The following is a 19331-nucleotide window of genomic DNA, read 5'->3' on the forward strand; positions in this document are numbered from 1 at the left end:
TAAGCACCTTAGTTTCAGTGTTGGTTAAATTAACAATTTGAATCTAGCAATCTTCTAAAGCAGAGGTCTGCAAACCTTTTCAGTAAAGGGATACATAGTAAATATTTTAGACTTCGCAGGCTAAGAGGCAAAATAGAGGATATTATGTAAATACCTTAATAAGTAAGAGAAAAACTCTTGTTACGCCCTACCTCATTTGCCTGGGGTAAGTCATCCTGCATGGTGGGCATGCTTTGTGCTGTGTTGTTGTCAGCTGGAGACATTCTTGGGACAGAGCAAGAAGGGGTGTAGTAGAAAGAACAGGCAGAGTAGCCACCATGTCCAATTTCACTCTGTCACAGTGACACCCAGGTTCCTGTGTACCCTTCATTCCTCCCAGAGAACCCAGCTACCTCAACAAATTTCAAAGGATTGCTAGTATGCAGATCACATCTGTGATCCCCCCAAAACAAAACGAAAAACTAGAAAACTTTATAAGTTGGAAATAAAGGACTTCCAAAATAGCATGAGAGCCAAAGAAGAAATCAAAATGGGCATTCAAATTAAAAGGACTATGTAACTACTTACAAGGTAGTAAAAGTTAAAAGAGATAAGAAAATATAATTTAATACATTAAAAGGTTAGGAATGAGAAAAAGGAAAGGAGGGACAAATAGCTCAATATAATGGTAGAAAGAAAAATTTTAAAAAATCATTAGATATATTAAAAATAAATGGAGTTCATGATCCTAATGAAAGGTAAAAATTGTCAGACTGACTATAAAAACAAAATTCCACTATATGTTATTTACATGAGAACTGTCTGAAGTTGAGAAAACATGAACCTTGAAGGTAGAATCATGAAAAGTAATATAAGAAAAAGGCAGAGCACATAAAGGAATGCTGATACAGCTATATTAAGATATTAGAAAAAAATATACTGTAAGTTAAAGACATTACTGGAGAATAAAAGGTTTATTATCATAATGAAAAGGTTTGTCAAGAAAACATAGTAACTTTAAATCTGTATGTCCTTAGTAATGTAGCTTCAAAAATATAAAGCAAAAACAATTGCAAGAAGAAAAAGATTCTATGATAATGAAATAATTGTAATGCCTCTCAGTTTTGATCAGGCAGATTTTTAAAATGATATATTAAAGATTTAACAACAAAAATAATGTCTTTATTACATATGGGTCATATAATAGACATATATATAACAAAGCAATAGATAGTAACAAAACACATAACAGTTGTAAAATACATATGCTTTTCTTTTTTTTTTTTGAATCATAGATTCACTCTTTTTTCTTCTCTGTTTTCCCCAGTGCCTAACTGGGGTAAACAAAGGCCTAGATGGGATGATTCTAGCCCTAGCTCAGTCACTTTCTGACAATGGTGAAATGAGGAAAGGGAATTAGGAGAACTATTTATGCAGAAAGAACATTCTTTTGGGGCATTTTATCATGGGAAGAGAAATGGTTTATTTAATATTTCTTACAGAACCAGGAGTCAAATCCTGTAGTTAAGACTTCCCTATTCTGCTGAGGAAGGAGACCCAGGCATCTGGGATCAACTTCCCCTTTGACTGTCACTCTGCATTTCAACAGAAGAAAAGGTTGACTGACTGGTGCCTCCTGATTCACCTTCCCGTAGGTGGCGGCAGGCTTGGTCTTGAGAAACTCTGGAAGACCCTGTTTTTACTTAAAATGAAATCAAACCAGAAACCTTTTCACATGTGATTCCTAAAACTCTAAACCTGAAACTCTTTCATATGTGATTTCTTTTTTTCTTTTTTTTTTCTTTTTTTTTTTTTTTGACTTTCATCAGATAATCTTTATGTATTATTGGAATGATCGTACATTTTTCCCTTTTAATCTGTTACTGCTGTGGGTTACAATAATACAGTTTCTGGTTTAGACCCTCATTGTAACCCTGGATTAAACTACTTCATCATGGCGCATTCATAATTTTATACACTGCTGAACTTCTATTACTGCTATTTCATTTACCAGCTTTATGTCTATATTCACAAGAGAAATTGGCCAATAATTTATATTTCTTACACTTCTGTAGTCTGGTTTTTTTTTTTTTTGAAGTTTTCTTTTTTCTTTTTTTTTTATTTTTATTTTTCTTTTTTTTTATTTTTTTTGTTTTCTTTTTTTTTTATAGCATTTTAGGTTTTGGGGTACATGTGATGAACATGCAAGATTGTTGCATAGGTACACACATGGCAGTGTGCTTTGCTGCCTTCCGTCCCCTCACCTGTATCTGTCATTTCTCCCCATGCTATCTCTTCCCACCTCGCCACCCCCCGCCACTCCCCCATTTCCCCGCAACGGACCCCAGTGTGTAGTGCTCCCCTCCCTGTGTCCATGTGTTCTCATTGTTCAACACCCGCCTATGAGCGAGAATATACAGTGTTTGATTTTCTGCTCTTGTGTCAGTTTGCTGAGAATGATGGTTTCCAGGTTCATCCATGTCCTTACAAAGGACGTGAACTCATCGTTTTTGATGGCTGCATAATATTCCATGGTGTATATGTACCACATTTTCCCTATCCAGTCTATCATCGTTGGGCATTAGGGTTGGTTCCAGGTCTTTGCTATTGTAAACAGTGCTGCAATGAACATTCGTGTGCACGTGTCCTTGTAGTAGAATGATTTATAATCCTTTGGATATATACCCAGTAATGGGATTGCTGGGTCAAATGGGATTTCTATTTTTAGGTCCTTGAGGAATCGCCACACTGTCTTCCACAATGGTTGAATTAATTTACATTCCCACCAACAGTGTAAAAGTGTTCCTATTTCTCCACATCCTCTCCAGCATCTGTTGTTTCCCGATTTTTTAATGATCGCCATTCTAACTGGTGTGAGATGGTATCTCAGTGTGGTTTTGATTTGCATTTCTCTGATGACCAGTGATGATGAGCATTTTTTCATATGTTTGTTGGCCTCCTGTATGTCTTCTTTTGTAAAGTATCTGTTCATATCCTTCGCCCATTTTTGAATGGGCTTGTTTGTTTTTTTCTTGTAGATCTGCTTTAGTTCTTTGTAAATTCTGGATATCAGCCCCTTGTCAGATGGGTAGACTGCAAAAATTTTTTCCCATTCTGTTGGTTGCCGATTCACTCTACTGACTGTTTCTTTTGCCGTGCAGAAGCTGTGGAGTTTGATTAGGTCCCATTTGTCTATATTGGCTTTTGTTGCCATTGCTTTTGGCGTTTTGGTCATGAAGTCCTTGCCTACACCTATGTCCTGAATGGTTTTCCCTAGATTTTCTTCTAAGGTTTTTATGGTATTAGGTCTGATGTTTAAGTCTTTGATCCATCTTGAGTTAATTTTGGTGTAAGGTGTCAGGAAGGGGTCCTGTTTCTGCTTTCTGCACATGGCTAGCCAGTTTTCCCAACACCATTTATTAAACAGGGAGTCCTTTCCCCATTGCTTGTTTTTGTCAGGTTTGTCGAAGATCAGATGGTTGTGGGTATGTTGTATTTCCTGTGAGGCCTCTGTTCTGTTCCATTGGTCTATATCTCTGTTTTGGTACCAGTACCATGCTGTTTTGATTACTGTAGCCTTGTAGTATAGTTTGAAGTCCGGTAGTGTGATGCCTCCCGCTTTGTTCTTTTTGCTTAGAATTGACTTGGCTATGCGGGCTCTCTTTTGGTTCCATATGAAGTTTAAGGTGTTTTTTTCCAGTTCTGTGAAGAAGGTCATTGGTAGCTTGATGGGAATAGCGTTGAATCTGTAAATTACTTTGGGCAGTATGGCCATTTTCACGATGTTGATTCTTCCTAACCATGAACATGGAATGTTTCTCCATCTGTTTGTATCCTCTCTTATTTCGTTGAGCAATGGCTTGTAGTTCTCCTTGAAGAGGTCCTTTACGTTCCTTGTTAGTTGTATTCCTAGGTACTTTATTCTCTTTGTAGCAATTGTGAATGGCAGTTCGTTCTTGATTTGGCTCTCTTGAAGTCTATTACTGGTGTATAGGAATGCTTGTGATTTTTGCACGTTGATTTTGTATCCTGAGACTTTGCTGAAGTTGTTTATCAGTTTCAGGAGATTTTGGGCTGAGATGATGGGGTCTTCCAGATATACAATCATGTCATCTGCAAATAGAGACAATTTGATTTCCTCCTTTCCAATTTGGATACCCTTTATTTCTTTTTCTTGCCTGATTGCTCTGGCTAGAACTTCCAGTACTATATTGAATAGGAGTGGTGAGAGAGGGCATCCTTGTCTAGTGCCAGATTTCAAAGGGAATGCTTCCAGTTTTTGCCCATTCAGTATGATATTGGCTGTTGGTTTGTCGTAAATAGCTTTTATTGTTTTGAGATACGTTCCGTCAATACCTAGTTTATTGAGGGTTTTTAGCATAAAGGGTTGTTGAATTTTGTCAAAAGCCTTCTCTGCATCAATCGAGATAATCATGTGGTTTTTGTCTTTGGTTCTGTTTATGTGGTGAATTACGTTTATGGACTTGCGTATGTTGAACCAGCCTTGCATCCCCGGGATGAATCCTACTTGATCATGGTGGATGAGCTTTTTGATATGCTGTTGCAATCGGTTTGCCAGTACTTTATTGAAGATTTTTGCATCTATGTTCATCATGGATATTGGCCTGAAATTTTCTTTTCTTGTTGAGTCTCTGCCGGGTTTTGGTATCAGGATGATGTTTGTCTCGTAAAATGATTTGGGAAGGATTCCCTCTTTTTGGATTGTCTGGAATAGTTTCAGAAGGAATGGTATCAGCTCCTCCTTGTATGTCTGGTAGAATTCAGCTGTGAACCCATCTGGACCTGGGCTTTTTTTGGGTGGTAGGCTCTTTATTGCTGCCTCGACTTCAGACCATGTTATTGGTCTATTCAGGGTTTCGGCTTCTTCTGGGTTTAGGCTTGGGAGGTTGCAGGTGTCCAGGAATTTATCCATTTCTTCCAGGTTTACTAGTTTATGTGCATAGAGTTGTTTGTAATAATCTCTGATGATGGTTTGGATTTCTGTGGAATCTGTGGTGATATCCCCTTTATCGTTTTTTATTGCATCAATTTGGTTATTCTCTCTTTTCTTTTTTATTAATCTGGCTAGTGGTCTGTCTATTTTGTTGATCTTTTCAAAAAACCAGCTCCTGGATTTATTGATTTTTTGAAGAGTTTTTTGTGTCTCTATTTCCTTCAGTTCTGCTCTGATCTTAGTTATTTCCTGTCTTCTGGTAGGTTTTGAGTTTTTTTGATCTTGCTCCTCTAGCTCTTTCAATTTTGATGATAGGGTGTCAATTTTTGATCTCTCCTTTCTTCTCATGTGGGCACTCATTGCTATATATTTTCCTCTAGAGACTGCTTTAAATGTGTCCCAGAGATTCTGGTATGTTGTGTCTTCCTTCTCATTGGTTTCGAAGAACATCTTTATTTCTGCCTTCATTTCATTGTTTATCCAGTCAACATTCAAGAGCAAGTTGTTCAGTTTCCATGAAGCTGTGCGGTTCTGAGTTAGTTTCTGCATTCTGAGTTCTAACTCGATTGCACTGTGGTCTGAGAGACTGTTTGTTATGATTTCTGTTCTTTTGCATTTGCTGAGGAGTGATTTATTGCCAATTATGTGATCAATTTTAGAGTAGGTGTGATGTGGTGCTGAGAAGAATGTATATTCTGTGGATTTGGGGTGGAGAGTTCTGTAAATGTCTATTAGGTTTGCTTGTTCCAGGTCTGTATTCAGGTCCTGGATATCCTTGTTGATTTTCTGTCTGGATGATCTGTCTAATATTGACAATGGGGTGTTAAAGTCTCCCACTATTATTGTGTGGGAGTCTAAGTCTCTTTGTAAGTCATTAAGAACTTGCCTTATGTATCTGGGTGCTCCTGTATTGGGTGCATATATATTTAGGATCGTTAGCTCTTCTTGTTGCAGTGATCCTTTTACCATTATGTAATGTCCTTCTTTGTCTCTTTTGATCTTTGTTGCTTTAAAGTCTATTTTATCAGAGATGAGAATTGCAACTCCTGCCTTTTTTTGCTCTCCATTTGCTTGGTAGATCTTCCTCCATCGCTTTATTTTGAGCCTTTGTGTATCCTTGCATGTAAGATGGGTTTCCTGGATACAGCACACTTGATGGGTTTTGGCTTTTTATCCAATTTGCCAGTCTGTGTCTTTTGATTGGGGCATTTAGTCCATTGACATTTAGGGATAGTATTGTTATGTGTGAATTTGATACTGTCATTTTGATGCTACCTGGCTGTTTTGTTGGTTAGTTGATGCAGGTTCTTGATTGTGTTGATGCTCTTTTACCATTTGGTGTGTTTTTGGAGTGGCTGGTACTGGTTGTTCCTTTATATGTGTAGAGCCTCTTTCAGGAGTTCTTGTAGGGCAGGTTTGGTGGTGATGAAATCTCTGAGTGCTTGCTTGTTCACAAAGGATTTTATTTTTCCTTCACTTATGAAGCTTAGTTTGGCTGGATAGGAGATTCTGGGTTGAAAGTTCTTTTCTTTAAGGATGTTGAATATTGGCCCCCAATCTCTTCTGGCTTGTAGGGTTTCTGCTGAGAGATCTGCTGTGAGTCTAATGGGCTTCCCTTTGTGGGTAACCCGACCTTTCTCTCTGGCTGCCCTTAGCATTTTCTCTTTCATTTCAACTCTGGTGAATCTGACGATTATGTGCCTTGGGGTTGCTCTTCTTGAGGAATATCTTTGTGGTGTTCTCTGTATTTCCTGGATTTGAATATTGGTGTGCCTTGCTAGGTTAGGGAAGTTTTCCTGGATAATATCCTGAAGAGTATTTTCCAGCTTGGATTCATTCTCTTCATCACATTCAGGTACACCTATCAGACGTAGATTAGGTCTTTTCACATAGTCCCACATTTCTTGAAGATTTTGTTCATTCCTTTTTGTGCTTTTTTCTCTGTTCTTGCCTTCTCTTTTTATTTCATTGAGTTGATCTTCAACCTCCGATATCCTTTCTTCTGCTTGGTCAATTCGGCTGTTGAAGCTTGTGCATGCTTCACGAAGTTCTCGTGTTGCGTTTTTCAGCTCCATCAATTCACTTATACTCCTCTCTATGCTGTCCATTCTCGTCAGCAGTTCGTTCAATCTTTTTTCAAGGTTCCTATTTTCTTTGCGATGAGTTAGAACATGTTCTTTTAGCTCATTGTAGTTTCTTACTACCCACCTTCTGAAGTCTGATTCTGTCATTTCATCACCCTCCTTCTCCATCCGGTCTGGTTCCCTTGCTGGTGAGGAGTTGTGATCCCTTTTAGGAGGAGAGGTGTTCTGGTTTCGGGAGTTTTCATCCTTTTTGCGCTGGTTTCTTCCCATTTTTGTGGGTTTATCCACCTGTTGTCTGTCTCCTCTGCACTTTCACTGGGAGCTGAAGTCTTGAGCTGTTCTTAGGCGGCCATCTTCCCAGCATTCCCCAAATACATATGCTTTTCAACCCATGCAGAATACTTATAAAAGATGTTTCAAGGTGTAACCTAATTATTGATATTGAATTAGAAATTAAAGTCTTAGCCTTTCAACAGCAGAGCTTCATATTTTGATGTATTAATATAAATTGCTTTTTCAATTGAAATAATATTTCATATTTACTAAATGTAGGATTTTCTCTATGTAAGATGCTCTATATAAGTTATCTCTTACCTGTTTACTCTTTAATTCGGTAATAAACTAATAGCAGACTGAGTACTGCATGACAATTTTCCCTTCAAAATTATAATGGGAAATGTATAGTGAGATGATCATGGATTCTTGAATTCTTGCTAAGCCAGTGGATCTGGGATATGGGGAAAGTTACTTAAGATCTCTAAGGCTCATCTATAAAAAAATTTAAAAAGTATAATAATATCTACCTTGTGGACATGGAGGTCATTGGGAATAGTGTGAGATAATGTGTATAGAGTACTCAGTACCAAGCAAATTACTACTGCTTTAAGTGTGTTTACTATTCATAGAATGTTTACTTAGCCTCTGTAAAGTATTACTTCCAAATTAAGTGAGACTTTTAATTCCTAAGACATATGATTAGTTATTACAGATATTATAACTTAAAACTCTTATTCATATTGCCACTGAGCAGTTATAGGTAACTAGGTCTCCAAATTTTATTTTATTGCCATTGCTGACTCTTTTTCCTACTGACCTATGGGAGATAAAAATAAGAAATTAGGAGAAGACAGTGGGCACTCAAAGAATTTCAGCTCTTGGATCAGCTTCCTTTCTTAGATTTCAGAAAACTTAATACTTTAGTTGGCCGTATGAATGTTATTTTGTACTTTGATCTTGACCTAACAAAATGCACTTTTGCTTTTACTAATAATTCCTCTGATATTTTCTTGAGTACATGATCAGCAATAAGTTTTAAAGCAATGGTTGGTTGTAGTGGCTTATGCTTGTAATCCCAACACTTTGGGAGACTAGGCAGGTGCATCACCTGAGCCCAAGAGCTCAAGAGCAGCCTGGAAAACATGACAAAACCCCATGTATACAAAAAGTTAGCTGGGTATGGTGGTATGTGCCTATAGTACGAGCTTCTCAGGAGGCTGCTGTGAGAGGATCACCTGAGCCTGGACGGGTTGAGGCTGCAGTGAGCCATGATTGCACCATTGCAATCCAGCATGGGTGATGGAGTGAGACCCTGCCAGGAAAAAAAAAAAGAAGAAAGTTTTAATGCAAGGCTAAGCCTAGGTCTGAAGGATGTATTTCGTATCATCTAACCAGCTATCCAACTCTTAAAAAAGTCTAGATCCGGCCAGGCGCAGTGGCTCACGCCTGTAAATCCCAGCACTTTGGGAGGCCGAGGTGTGTAGGGGGGTGGATCATGAGGTCAGGAGTTCAAGATTAGACTGGCCAACATGGTGAAACCCCTGTGTCTGCTAAAAAAATACAAAAATTAGCTGGGCCTGGTGGCTGGTGCCTGTAATCCCAGCTACTTGGGAGGCTGAGGTAGGAGAATTGCTTGAACTGGGACCAGGGAAGCGGAGGTTGCAGTGAGCCGAGATCGTGCCACTACACTCCAGCCTAGGCTACAGAGTGAGACTCCATCTCAAAAAAAAAAAGACCTAAATCTACATTAGAATTGTTTTATTCTGAAAAGAGTATAGATTTTGTATTCTGAGTTATTTAGATAGAAATTCTGTAAAATGTTTATGTAGGGAAGGAATGTGCTTTATTTGCAGCTTTTAAAGGTTTAGCAGTCATTTATGAGTCATTACTGAAACAAAGCTATCTCTAGTGGAATTCTTAAGGACTGATTGTTGAATCAGTTGTTAAACTAGGACTCTTGGTTGGGCTGAGCAGTGTGGCTCACCAGTAATCCCAGTGAAACAGGAAAAGTTCCCTTGTCCCCCTCTTGGGGAGAGTGGCTCACTTCAGTGTCCTGCTGCTCAGACCTCTAATGGGAGCATGCAGATGGGGCTCTGATCCCATGGCAGCATCGAGGGGTGAATGCTTACAGCTCCCGAAGCCCCAGTGGACGTGTAGTACTCTGTGCTCTTTTAGTTTTGCCATCTGTAGGCAGCTTGTGTTAGCTCAGTTAGGCCCTCTGCCTTACCGTGAGGATAGAGGGCTTTCTCTATCCCAAGTTCTTGCACTGGTATACTGAAAAATTAGATCAAATGTGGGCTGGGAGAATGAGTACAAGGTTTTATTGAATAGTAGAAGTAGCTCTCAGCAGATGTATGGGGAGCTACAAGGGGTATGGAGTGCAAAGGTGGTTCTCCCCTGGAGTCTGGCTGCTCTTGGCCAAACTCCCTGTCATCTCACCATAATGGCCTGCCGGTGTCTGCCAATGTGTTCATCTTGATGTCCAGTCACTTATGTGTTCTTCTGCTGGCGTGTTCCTCTTAACATCTAGCCACTTGTATCTACCTGCTGGGGTCTCAGGGTTTTTGTAGGCACAGGATGAGGGCTTGGCTGCTAGGGTGGTCTTGGAAAATGCACCATTTAGGCATGAAAACTGAAATGCCTATTCTTACCTACATCTGTGGGTACAAACTTGTGGGTGGACCTCTAACCACGGACCATGCCCTTCTCTGCCCAGCACTTTCCTGCCCCCGTCCTATAACACCGACCTTTTGGGAGGCCAGGACAGGAGGATTACAAGCCAGGAGTGCAAGTCCAGCCTGAGCAACACAATCAGACTCTATCTCTACAAAACAATAAAAAAAATAGGTGTGGTGGGCATGTGCCTGTAGTCCCAGCCACTTGGGAAGGCTGAGTTGAGATGACCACTTGAGCTCAGGAATTTGAAACTGCAGTGAACTGTGATCAAGCTACTGCACTCCAGCCTGGGTAACAGAGTGAGACCATATCTCTGAGCAAAAAAAACAAACCAGGACTCTGACAACTAGTCCTAGTTGCCAGACTAGTAAACATACGTACAAATTTGTGTTTCCAGATTGCAGAGTTGTCATTTTCTTTGCAGACATTTTTTGTGATTCAAAAATTTGAATGTATGTTATGTATGATTATCAAAGTTATGTATGATTATCAAAGAGATTATGTTTCAGAAACAAAATCTTATTAAAACAGTTTCTTATAATAATGTTCTCTCACTTTTAGATTACTTCTCTAGTGACCCTTCAGCTGTTAACTCTGGTTGGCCATGACGATCAGCTTGATGGACCAAAATATAAATGCACAGTGTCTCTGGACTTCATCAGAGCTATTTCAAGGTAAAATGTCTTGAAATATGAATGATATACTAAATATAAAAATTAGTGTTCTTAACTAATCTAATGTCATTAGTCACTTAAACAAGAAAAAATCATTTATTTAAGTGCCAAGAATGAATAAGCTATAATACAGAATGAACCTTCTCAAATTTACAAATGACGTAAAATTGGGAGAAATAGCTAATATGTTAGAGGACAAAAATCAAGATTCTGGAAGACCTTAATAGACTGGAATAAATGGTCCAATAGTAGCAAGACAAGATTTAACGGACAGTTGGCTACGGAAAACTCTCTTCTATTGAAATAAGATGGGAGAGAGCTGGCTTAAGTCCTAAATTTTTTAGCTGACTACAAGGCTTTAAAAATCCTGACTTAGGTAACACTGATAGAAATACAGTGTCTAGGTCAGGGGACATAATCATTCGACTGTGTGTTGTCACAGGCTGATCAAATCTGGTGTGCTGTGCTGTGTTTAGAGGTTTCAGAGAGACAAATGGATAAATGCTGAAGGGGCACAAGGAGAGTGGTAGAATAAGGAATTGTGTCACATCCCTGACTGAAGGACAGAGTGTGAGAGAAAAGCCTTAGGAAGGACATATGACCTGTCTGAAGTATTTCAGGGGCTGTTGTGCACAAAATGGATGAAACAAATTCTTAGTAATTCTAAAGTGTTAGAAGTTCTGGGGAAGAAAGTATGTTTGTCAAAATGAAAGCTGTCTAAAAGTATGAGTTTCCTTACAAAGAGGTGTACTTAGTGTTGTGGAAAATGTTCAAACTATTTATATGAATAAATGACTTCATCATATGGTTGCATCTGGATGGTGATCTGTCAGGACTGTAATGGAAGAGGAGATGCGTGTGTAGACTGGCAGGTTGAACTGGGCAATCCATAGACAGTGTGTTCCTAACCTTTTTGAATATGAAGATTCCATTTTAGCATCTTTTAAAAATTAGTCATGGAAGTATTTACATACATTTCAAAATTAACAATATATAGGCATGAGATGTTATTTTGTTCAGCCTAAAAACAGTGCTTGATATCAGTATAGATTTTCAGATCTCCTCTGATGATTCATTTTACAGCTCCTTGAGGTTTTGAAGTCCATAGGTTGTCAGGCTTCTCCCTGAAGTCTCTTCTGAATTAAAAGTGCTCTTAAAAATAAATAAATGATAAATGAATGAATGAATGGTCAGGTACAGTGGCTCACATGTGTATTCCCAGTAGTTTAGGAGGCGGAGATGGGAGGATCGCTTGAAGCCAGAAGTTCAAGACCAGCCTGGGTAATGTAGTGAGACCCCCCCATCTCTACAGTGTAGTGATAATATGATGCAGGTATTTGCCACATTTTTGTGGCATATAGGCTCTAAAACATGAATTCAAGGGTTTTAGTGTTTCATTTTAATAAAACCAGGCAAAGCAAATTGAATAAAAACTTATTTTTTAGTGTGTTAAGTATGATCATAAAGCAATTACTTCCTTTAAATTCTATATCTAAGAGCCTCTATCCAAGGCATAACTTTGGAGTGAAGCCTATTTATTTCAGAGATTTTATTATTACTCTGAATATCTTAGGTTGTGCCCCAACATAATCATGTGCAAAACAGAAGTTTGTGGGTTCCTAATGTAATGAATATATACTGACTCACACTTACTTTGGTGTTACTTAGTACAGAGCATCACAATGATGGATGTCAAACACATCCAGAGACATACACTTTCATTTACCACTCAGCAGAAAGCAAGAACTTTAGACCTGGAATCTTGCCGTAGAACTTGGGCACCCTGTAACTTTCTTTTGTTTCCTTTGCTGTTCCCTACTTCCTGTGGGCAGTGTCCAAAGAATAAGCACCCACTTCTCCCCGCACCTGCCCTTTTCTGCTCTCTCCCGCTGTGTTCTGTACTTCTTTTCTGCTACCTGCCTTTCATTCTCTCCTTCCCTCCCATGTTCCTTACTCTTCTCCTAATTGTCTTCCTCACTGCCTTAGCTAAAACCTTATTCTTCTTTGGGACACTACTTCCCCTGGAGTTATCTCTAATTGTAGCTATGTATTTGCTCAAACCCTAATCCCTCAGGGTTGGAGGTCATTTCAGTATCATCCTTTCTTCCTGTTGCCACTTCCAGACTGTCACTGCCCCCCAACTTCTTATAAAAATGTGGACTTCTTTGAGACTCACACAACCTGACTCTCTTTCCCTGTTCTCCTTAAGACTGATTTTTGTCTACCCAACCATTCTCCCTCATGTATTGAAATAATAGGAGACTTGCTCTCCAGACTTCTTTACAACTTAAATTATTATTATTTTTATTTTTTGAGATGGAGTCTTGCTCTGTCACCCAGGCTGGAGTATAGTGGTTCGATCTCAGCTCACTGCAGCTCCACCTCCTGGGTTCAAATGATTCTCCTGCCTCAGCCTCCCAAGCAGCTGGGATCACAGGTACATACCACCACGCCCAGCTAATTTTTATCAGAGAGAGGGTTTCACTATTTTGGCCAGGCTGGTCTTGAACTCCTGACCTCAGGTCGACCCACTTGCCTCAGTCTCCCAAAATGCTGGGATTACAGGCATGAGCCACTGTGCCCAGCCTCCACCTAAATTCTTGACTCTATTTGAACCACAAATTCTGATGTCTGCATTCATTCTGTTCAGTCTTCACTCTGTTTCACAGACAGGGTTGAAACCATCAGTTGAAAATTTAGCTACCTGTGTTGGTGTCCATCTTCTCTTTCTTTCCTTTTTCAGTAGAATGAGGTTTCTCTTCCTAAGGTGGATTCTTCTACCTATGCTCTGAATTCCATCTCCTCCACTTTCCCAGAACCTCTGTTAGTCTCAGGCTGTTTGTCCTCTCAGTGGCACCTAACACTGTTGGCCACTCTCTCTTTCTTAAAACTCTCTTCTCTTAGATAAGATTCTCATGTTCCTCTTTATTCTTTGCTTGTTTTCACTAACAAAGGTTATCTCCACCACCTGACCTTTAAATATAGCTGTTTCTTGAGGCTTGGCCCTAGGATCTTTTCTCACATTAGATTTTTTCCCCTAGGCAACTTTAGCTACACATGTGACTTCAACAACCATCTGTGTATTAATAATGCCCCTATTTTTAAAGACCAGACCTATTTATAATTTCTTGACCTTTATTGCTGTTTCCAGCTATATTAATATATTTCCAAAACTGAACTTAGGAATTCTAACCTCTGCTTCCACCCATCAACAAAGAATGAAATATCTGGCTTTCCTCCAGTGTTTCTTATTTAAGTGATAAGCACTGCAGTCTGCTGTGTTGCCTAGGCCTGAAATTTGAGAGTTCTTCTTGACATCTCTCTCTTCCCCACTCCCAGTATTCAACCATTAATCCTATTGAGCTTACAAAGCCCCTCTTATTTATCTCAGTTTCATTCACTTGTTATCGTGATAGTTTGCCACTCTAGATCAAGCCACTATCATCTCTTCTCTAGTAGTCTCCTCTTTCATCGGTTATCTGTACTTTAACCACTGTGGCTTTTTTCAGTTTTTTATATTCACTATTCTGCTCTCCATCCTTACATACACAGCATTTTCTAGCTTCTCTTCTCCTTCACTTAGCTAACTACTACGTAACCTTTAGATTTCAGTTTAAATGTCTGCTCCTTAAAGATGCCTACTTACAATACCACAACCACCATCATCACCCACCCCACACCACACACAGACACAATTTGGAAGTTCCCTTTTGTTCATTATACTTACCAAGTTTTTCTTAAATAGTTAATTGAATAATTAGAGTTCATCTTTCTAGAATTTAAATTCATGAAGCTCAAAGCACACTATGTGCCTATCACTGTCTTATGCTCAAACCTAGCACAGTGCTTTAAACTTAGTATGTGCTAAGTAAATAAATATTGCATGTTTTCCTATAGTGATTAGCAGTAAAACTTCACACGAAGGGGAACTATATGAATTTGTTTTGGGGGACAGCAAAAAGGGAGCTCAGGAGAGTCTCGTTCCAAATCAAGTCTTGATGGGAGAGGAAGTCCCAAGGATAGTTACAAAAGAAAAGGTTGGCCTCATTCCAGACACCTGTGGCAGAGAACAAATGATGAGATAATAAGGATCACAGGATACAACCTAAGTGTCTAAAATAGCAATCAATCCATAGTATATATTATACAGTTACTGAAAATCATACTTTTGAAGGATAATATGGGAAAATAACTCATGATGAGAACCTAAGTGGATATAACAGTTCATATAAAGTTGCATATAAAAGAAAACTAAGAAACTGTAAGGGAAGGGAGTAATGGTCAGCAATCAATTGCTGCCAAGAAATCAGGCAGAGTTTCTGATGTAATGATAAAGCAGTCATTTGTAGTTTTATCCAGAACACTTTCAGTGTTACAATGAAGCAGAAGTCAGATGATAGTGAGGTTAAATAGTGTTTATGAGAAAGTAGATGTAGCAAAGAGACATAATGTTTTTTATTCATTTATTTAACATTTATTGTGTTGCCCATTATAAACAAGATACTGTGGTAGGCTTTGGGGAAATATAGCAACAAGTATAACATAGCTATACCCTATTCTTATTGGCCTGCATTCTAGAGAGGTGTGTGTGTGTGTGTGCACACGTGAGCTGTAAAGGAAAGAGGTCTTTTTTTTGGAGACACAGTCTCACTCTGTCGCCAAGGCTGGAGTGCAGTGGCACAGTCTCGCCCCACTGAAACCTCTGCCTCCTGGGTTCAAGCAATTCTCCTGCCTCAGCCTCCCAAGAAGATGGGATTGCAGGCATGTACCACTATGCCTGGTTAATTTTTGTAATTTTAGTAGAGATGTGGTTTTGCTGTGTTGGCCAGACTTGTCTCAAATCCCTGACTTCAGATGTTCCACCCGCTTCAGCCTCCCAAAGTACTAGGATTACAGGCGTCAGCCACTGTGCCTGGCCAAGAGAGAGAGGATTATAACTGCTAAAGGGGTTGTAGGGTTGAGAGAGGGTTATTATTTATTTTTTAAAGATTGGAGCATATTTAAATGCTGATAGGAAAGAACAGATAAGAAGAGTTCATTAAAGGGAGAAAGGTTAATTTAAAGCATACAATTACTGAAATGTTATATAAGAATGGGATTTAGAATTTGAGTTGCCAGAGCCCTGGATGAGAGAGCAGAATCCTCTTGCATTATAACAAGAGAAAAAGATGGATTCAGATGGAGCTGAATTTGGAGGTTTGGTAGCAATAAGTTGGGGGAGTTCTGATCTGATAACTTCTATTTTCTCTGTGAAGGAGGAGACAAAATTGAGAAGTAGTAGCAGTTTAGAGAAATCGAACATATGAAATAGCTGCCAGGGGGAATGGAAGAAACTGTTGAAAGGAAAGCAGTTTGTTGGGAGTGTTGAGGTTCTTGAACTTGAATTTTCGGTGGCACCAATCTGTGAGACTTGTGGTCTTCTCCAACACCAATCTCTGTACTAGAGACTGGGACAGCAAGGAATTATAATTGAAATCACATCGTACTGGGATTTTGCCAGGTGAGCTCAGTGGATGCTAGCAAGTAACTACTTGACCTGATGAATCATGGAGTCTAAGCTAGGAAGGGCAGGAAGGAAGTAAAGCAAGTTGGGGGCTAATAGTTCAGTGCCTAGTACATAAATATTCAGGAAGCATTTGTAGATCAGGAAAAAATCAAGATATTTGTGAACTGACTGTCCCAACGTGTTCCATATAGCAAAACAGGAAGAAATTGGGGATCATAAAGTAGAATGTCTGAATTTGTGTATGTAGAAGTAGAGCATTTCTGAGCGTAATTTTGAGAGTGGAAAAGGTTATTGGACATAAGAAAGAGAAATATATAGTGAAGTCACTAGGCTGACACAGGTCTTGGGATGGAAAGAAGACTAAACTGTATGCTAAATTATTCAGTGACTAAGGGATGGTTACATAGAGGATAGGGGATGGTGAGCAGAATGGTCTTAATTTCAGAGTAGCAGAGCTTTTTGCACAGGACACCGTCCCCACCTGACTGAACTGTCTGGGGTAAACATTCACTGGACGGAGCTGAAGAAAAGACTGTGGGGAGCCCAGTTTCAGTTAAGCCTGGAAGGGGAAAACAACCATTCCTTGTGAAGATAGAGGATATAGAGACTACAGCAGAAAGGTTTGGACAGAGAAGCTGTAGGAAGCTGATTCTAGAACAGGAACATCGAATATGGAGGTAGAGTATGGGAAAAGGCAGATAACAGATGACTGAGAAGCTTATTAAATATTGTTCTTGGATTGTTTTTAATGTGAATGATAGTTATCACATTTTCAGTTGTTTTCTTCCACAGTCATTTGGAAGACTATAAGATAAATTGAGGTTACAACTTAATGTTGTAAGGTTGCAAGTGGTCAGAAAAAAACAAACAAACAAAAAAACCCAAACTCAAACTGCCCACAAAAGTAAAAGGAAACAAAATAGTATCCTAAAAGAAAAAAAAGTATTTTAATGTAGGGAAAAAGAATCAACAAAATGAAATAAAAGAATAAAGGCAAAATTAAATCCTTAAATATATACTGTATAATTAGCTTGCATTAAAGTATTCTAAATTCTGATTTAAGAATTACCCCTAGGAAAATTGCCACCAACACTGTTTGTGTTTACTGTATTTCTTTCCAGCTGGTTACTTTAGAAAATAATTCATATATCTTCTGTGGGAGAATCTCCCATAGTATATTGAAAGTTACCCCAAAGCTTAAAATTATACTTGCATGACTGTAATATGCGTCTGTGGCCATGGGAAGCCAGAGAACGTACGTGCAAATTACACAATTCTCTTTGTAAGTAATACCTTTATTTAAAGAGGATTGTTTGTCTTCAGGTACTTTAAAGCACAAAGGTATCCTTGGGATATGTGGCATAATTTTTTATGTTGCCCCTGTGGTTATTCTGACAAATTCTGTCATGTCTTAAAAGAATATATGTGAGATCAGTTGGCAAGTTGCCTATTTACACTGGGGTGGAGGAATGGTAGAGATAGTAATGCATCTTGGGAAGTAAATGTTTCTTAAAGGAATTATCTTATATTCAATTCTTGATTAACTTTTTAAATATAAAACTTTTAATGTATAATTCAGTTTGCGTGAGTACTTACCACTGACAAAGCACAGAAATGGAATATAGTGAAAGTTTTATGAACATTTAAGTTGCTTAGTGTTTTTAAATCACTCCATTAATTCTATTAAGTGTATTCTGTTACAGTTGTTTATTGTACAAACTATGCTATAGTAACACAAATAGATTTCTCAAAAAATGGAGAAGTCCTACAAACGTCGCAGTATTTTCATTTGTTTGTGCTCTCTTCTAGTACTAGTCCATTAGACAAGCATTTCTCTGCAGCTGTCACACCTTATTTGTAATTCTTTCTTCTCCCTTTCTCCCTTATTATTGCTGGTATCTCTTTATATTGATCATTTTGTATGGATGTATAATATTTCATCAAATATATTGTGATTTATGGATTTTCCTAGTATTGGAATTTAAGTTGTTTTAATCTTACCTGCTTCAAAAATCTTTTTTTCAGCAAAGCCAGAAAAAAAAAAAATAATAACACAGCATTAAGTCCATTATACCATATCAGTTTAGGTTTATAACTTAATACCCAAAGTCATTGTGGAGAAATGTGCCTGGAGAGATGTACAAATAGCACTTGCCTTTTGTGTCAATTGTTAAAAGTAAACTACTATATCTGTTTCCTTTGTATGATCCTCTAAATAAAATCTTTTCAATCAGTATCATGATTTTTTTAAAATCATGTGTTGACCAGGTGCAGTAGCTCACACCTGTAATCCTAGGACTTTGGGAGGCCGAGGTGGGCAGATCACCTTAGGTTAGGAGTTTGAGACCAGCCTGGCCAGCATGGTGAAATATGTCTCTTATTAAAAATACAAAAATTAGCCAGGAAGGTGGCACACACCTGTAGTTCCAGCTACTTGGGAGGCGGAGGCAGGAGAATCACTTGAACCCGGGAGGCAGTGGTTGCAGTGACCTGAGATTGCACCATTGCACTGCAGCCTGGGTGACAGAGCGAGACTCTGTCTAGAAAAAAAAAGTGTCAGAAGTACTTTAATGCTCATAAATTTGGGTGTTTCTAGAGTTGAATGAAAGAAAAACATATAAAATAGCTTTATGATTTAATACTTTTTGTGTCTTTATGCATAAAGTTTTTTTAAAACTATTTTTAGTTGTTTTTATCAGGATTGTTTTGGCAGTATTTTTATACCATTTGGAAAGGCTTAGTATTCTTCGGAGAGGCACTATTATAATGAAACAAGGTATTCTTCAGTCCAACATTAATGGTAGCACAATAGCCGTAGCATCTCTTTTCATCTATTTTTAGATGTGTTTTCATAAGCAGTATCTACAGTTCCCTATTCCACATTTTTAAAAATATTTGATATGTCAGTCATTTGCTTAGAAACTTTTTTAGAAAGTATATTGCAAAATGATAGACAAAAACATTAATTGATGATGGTTTAATAAATAAGAGCATGCAATTAGTGAATCTTTAAAAGGCTGTTCTCACATGGATGATTATTTTTGCAGAATTGAATACTTAAGGCTTTAATTTTATACTTATTGCTAGATCATTATATCCAATTATTTTGACCATTTATTCAAATAATAAACTTCCAAGTCTGAATATTTATAGTGAAGAATGAGTTTAGTGAAAGGAAAATA

The 19331-nt window shown here is 38.3% G+C and overlaps 1 protein-coding gene across 1 annotated transcript in view; it reads left to right on the forward strand.

Annotated features, from left to right (window-relative positions):
- The window catches only part of ORC5 (origin recognition complex subunit 5), a 93346-nt gene that overhangs the window by 72596 nt on the left and 1419 nt on the right, over nt 1–19331 (forward strand). Inside the window, exon 13 of the mRNA XM_039473023.2 lies at nt 10531–10643. Within this exon, the coding sequence (XP_039328957.1) occupies nt 10531–10643 (113 nt within the window). The remainder of the gene's footprint in view (nt 1–10530; nt 10644–19331) is intronic.

Source organism: Saimiri boliviensis, chromosome 10 (genome assembly GCF_048565385.1).
Source record: "Saimiri boliviensis isolate mSaiBol1 chromosome 10, mSaiBol1.pri, whole genome shotgun sequence".
NCBI classification, from domain to species: domain Eukaryota; kingdom Metazoa; phylum Chordata; class Mammalia; order Primates; family Cebidae; genus Saimiri; species Saimiri boliviensis.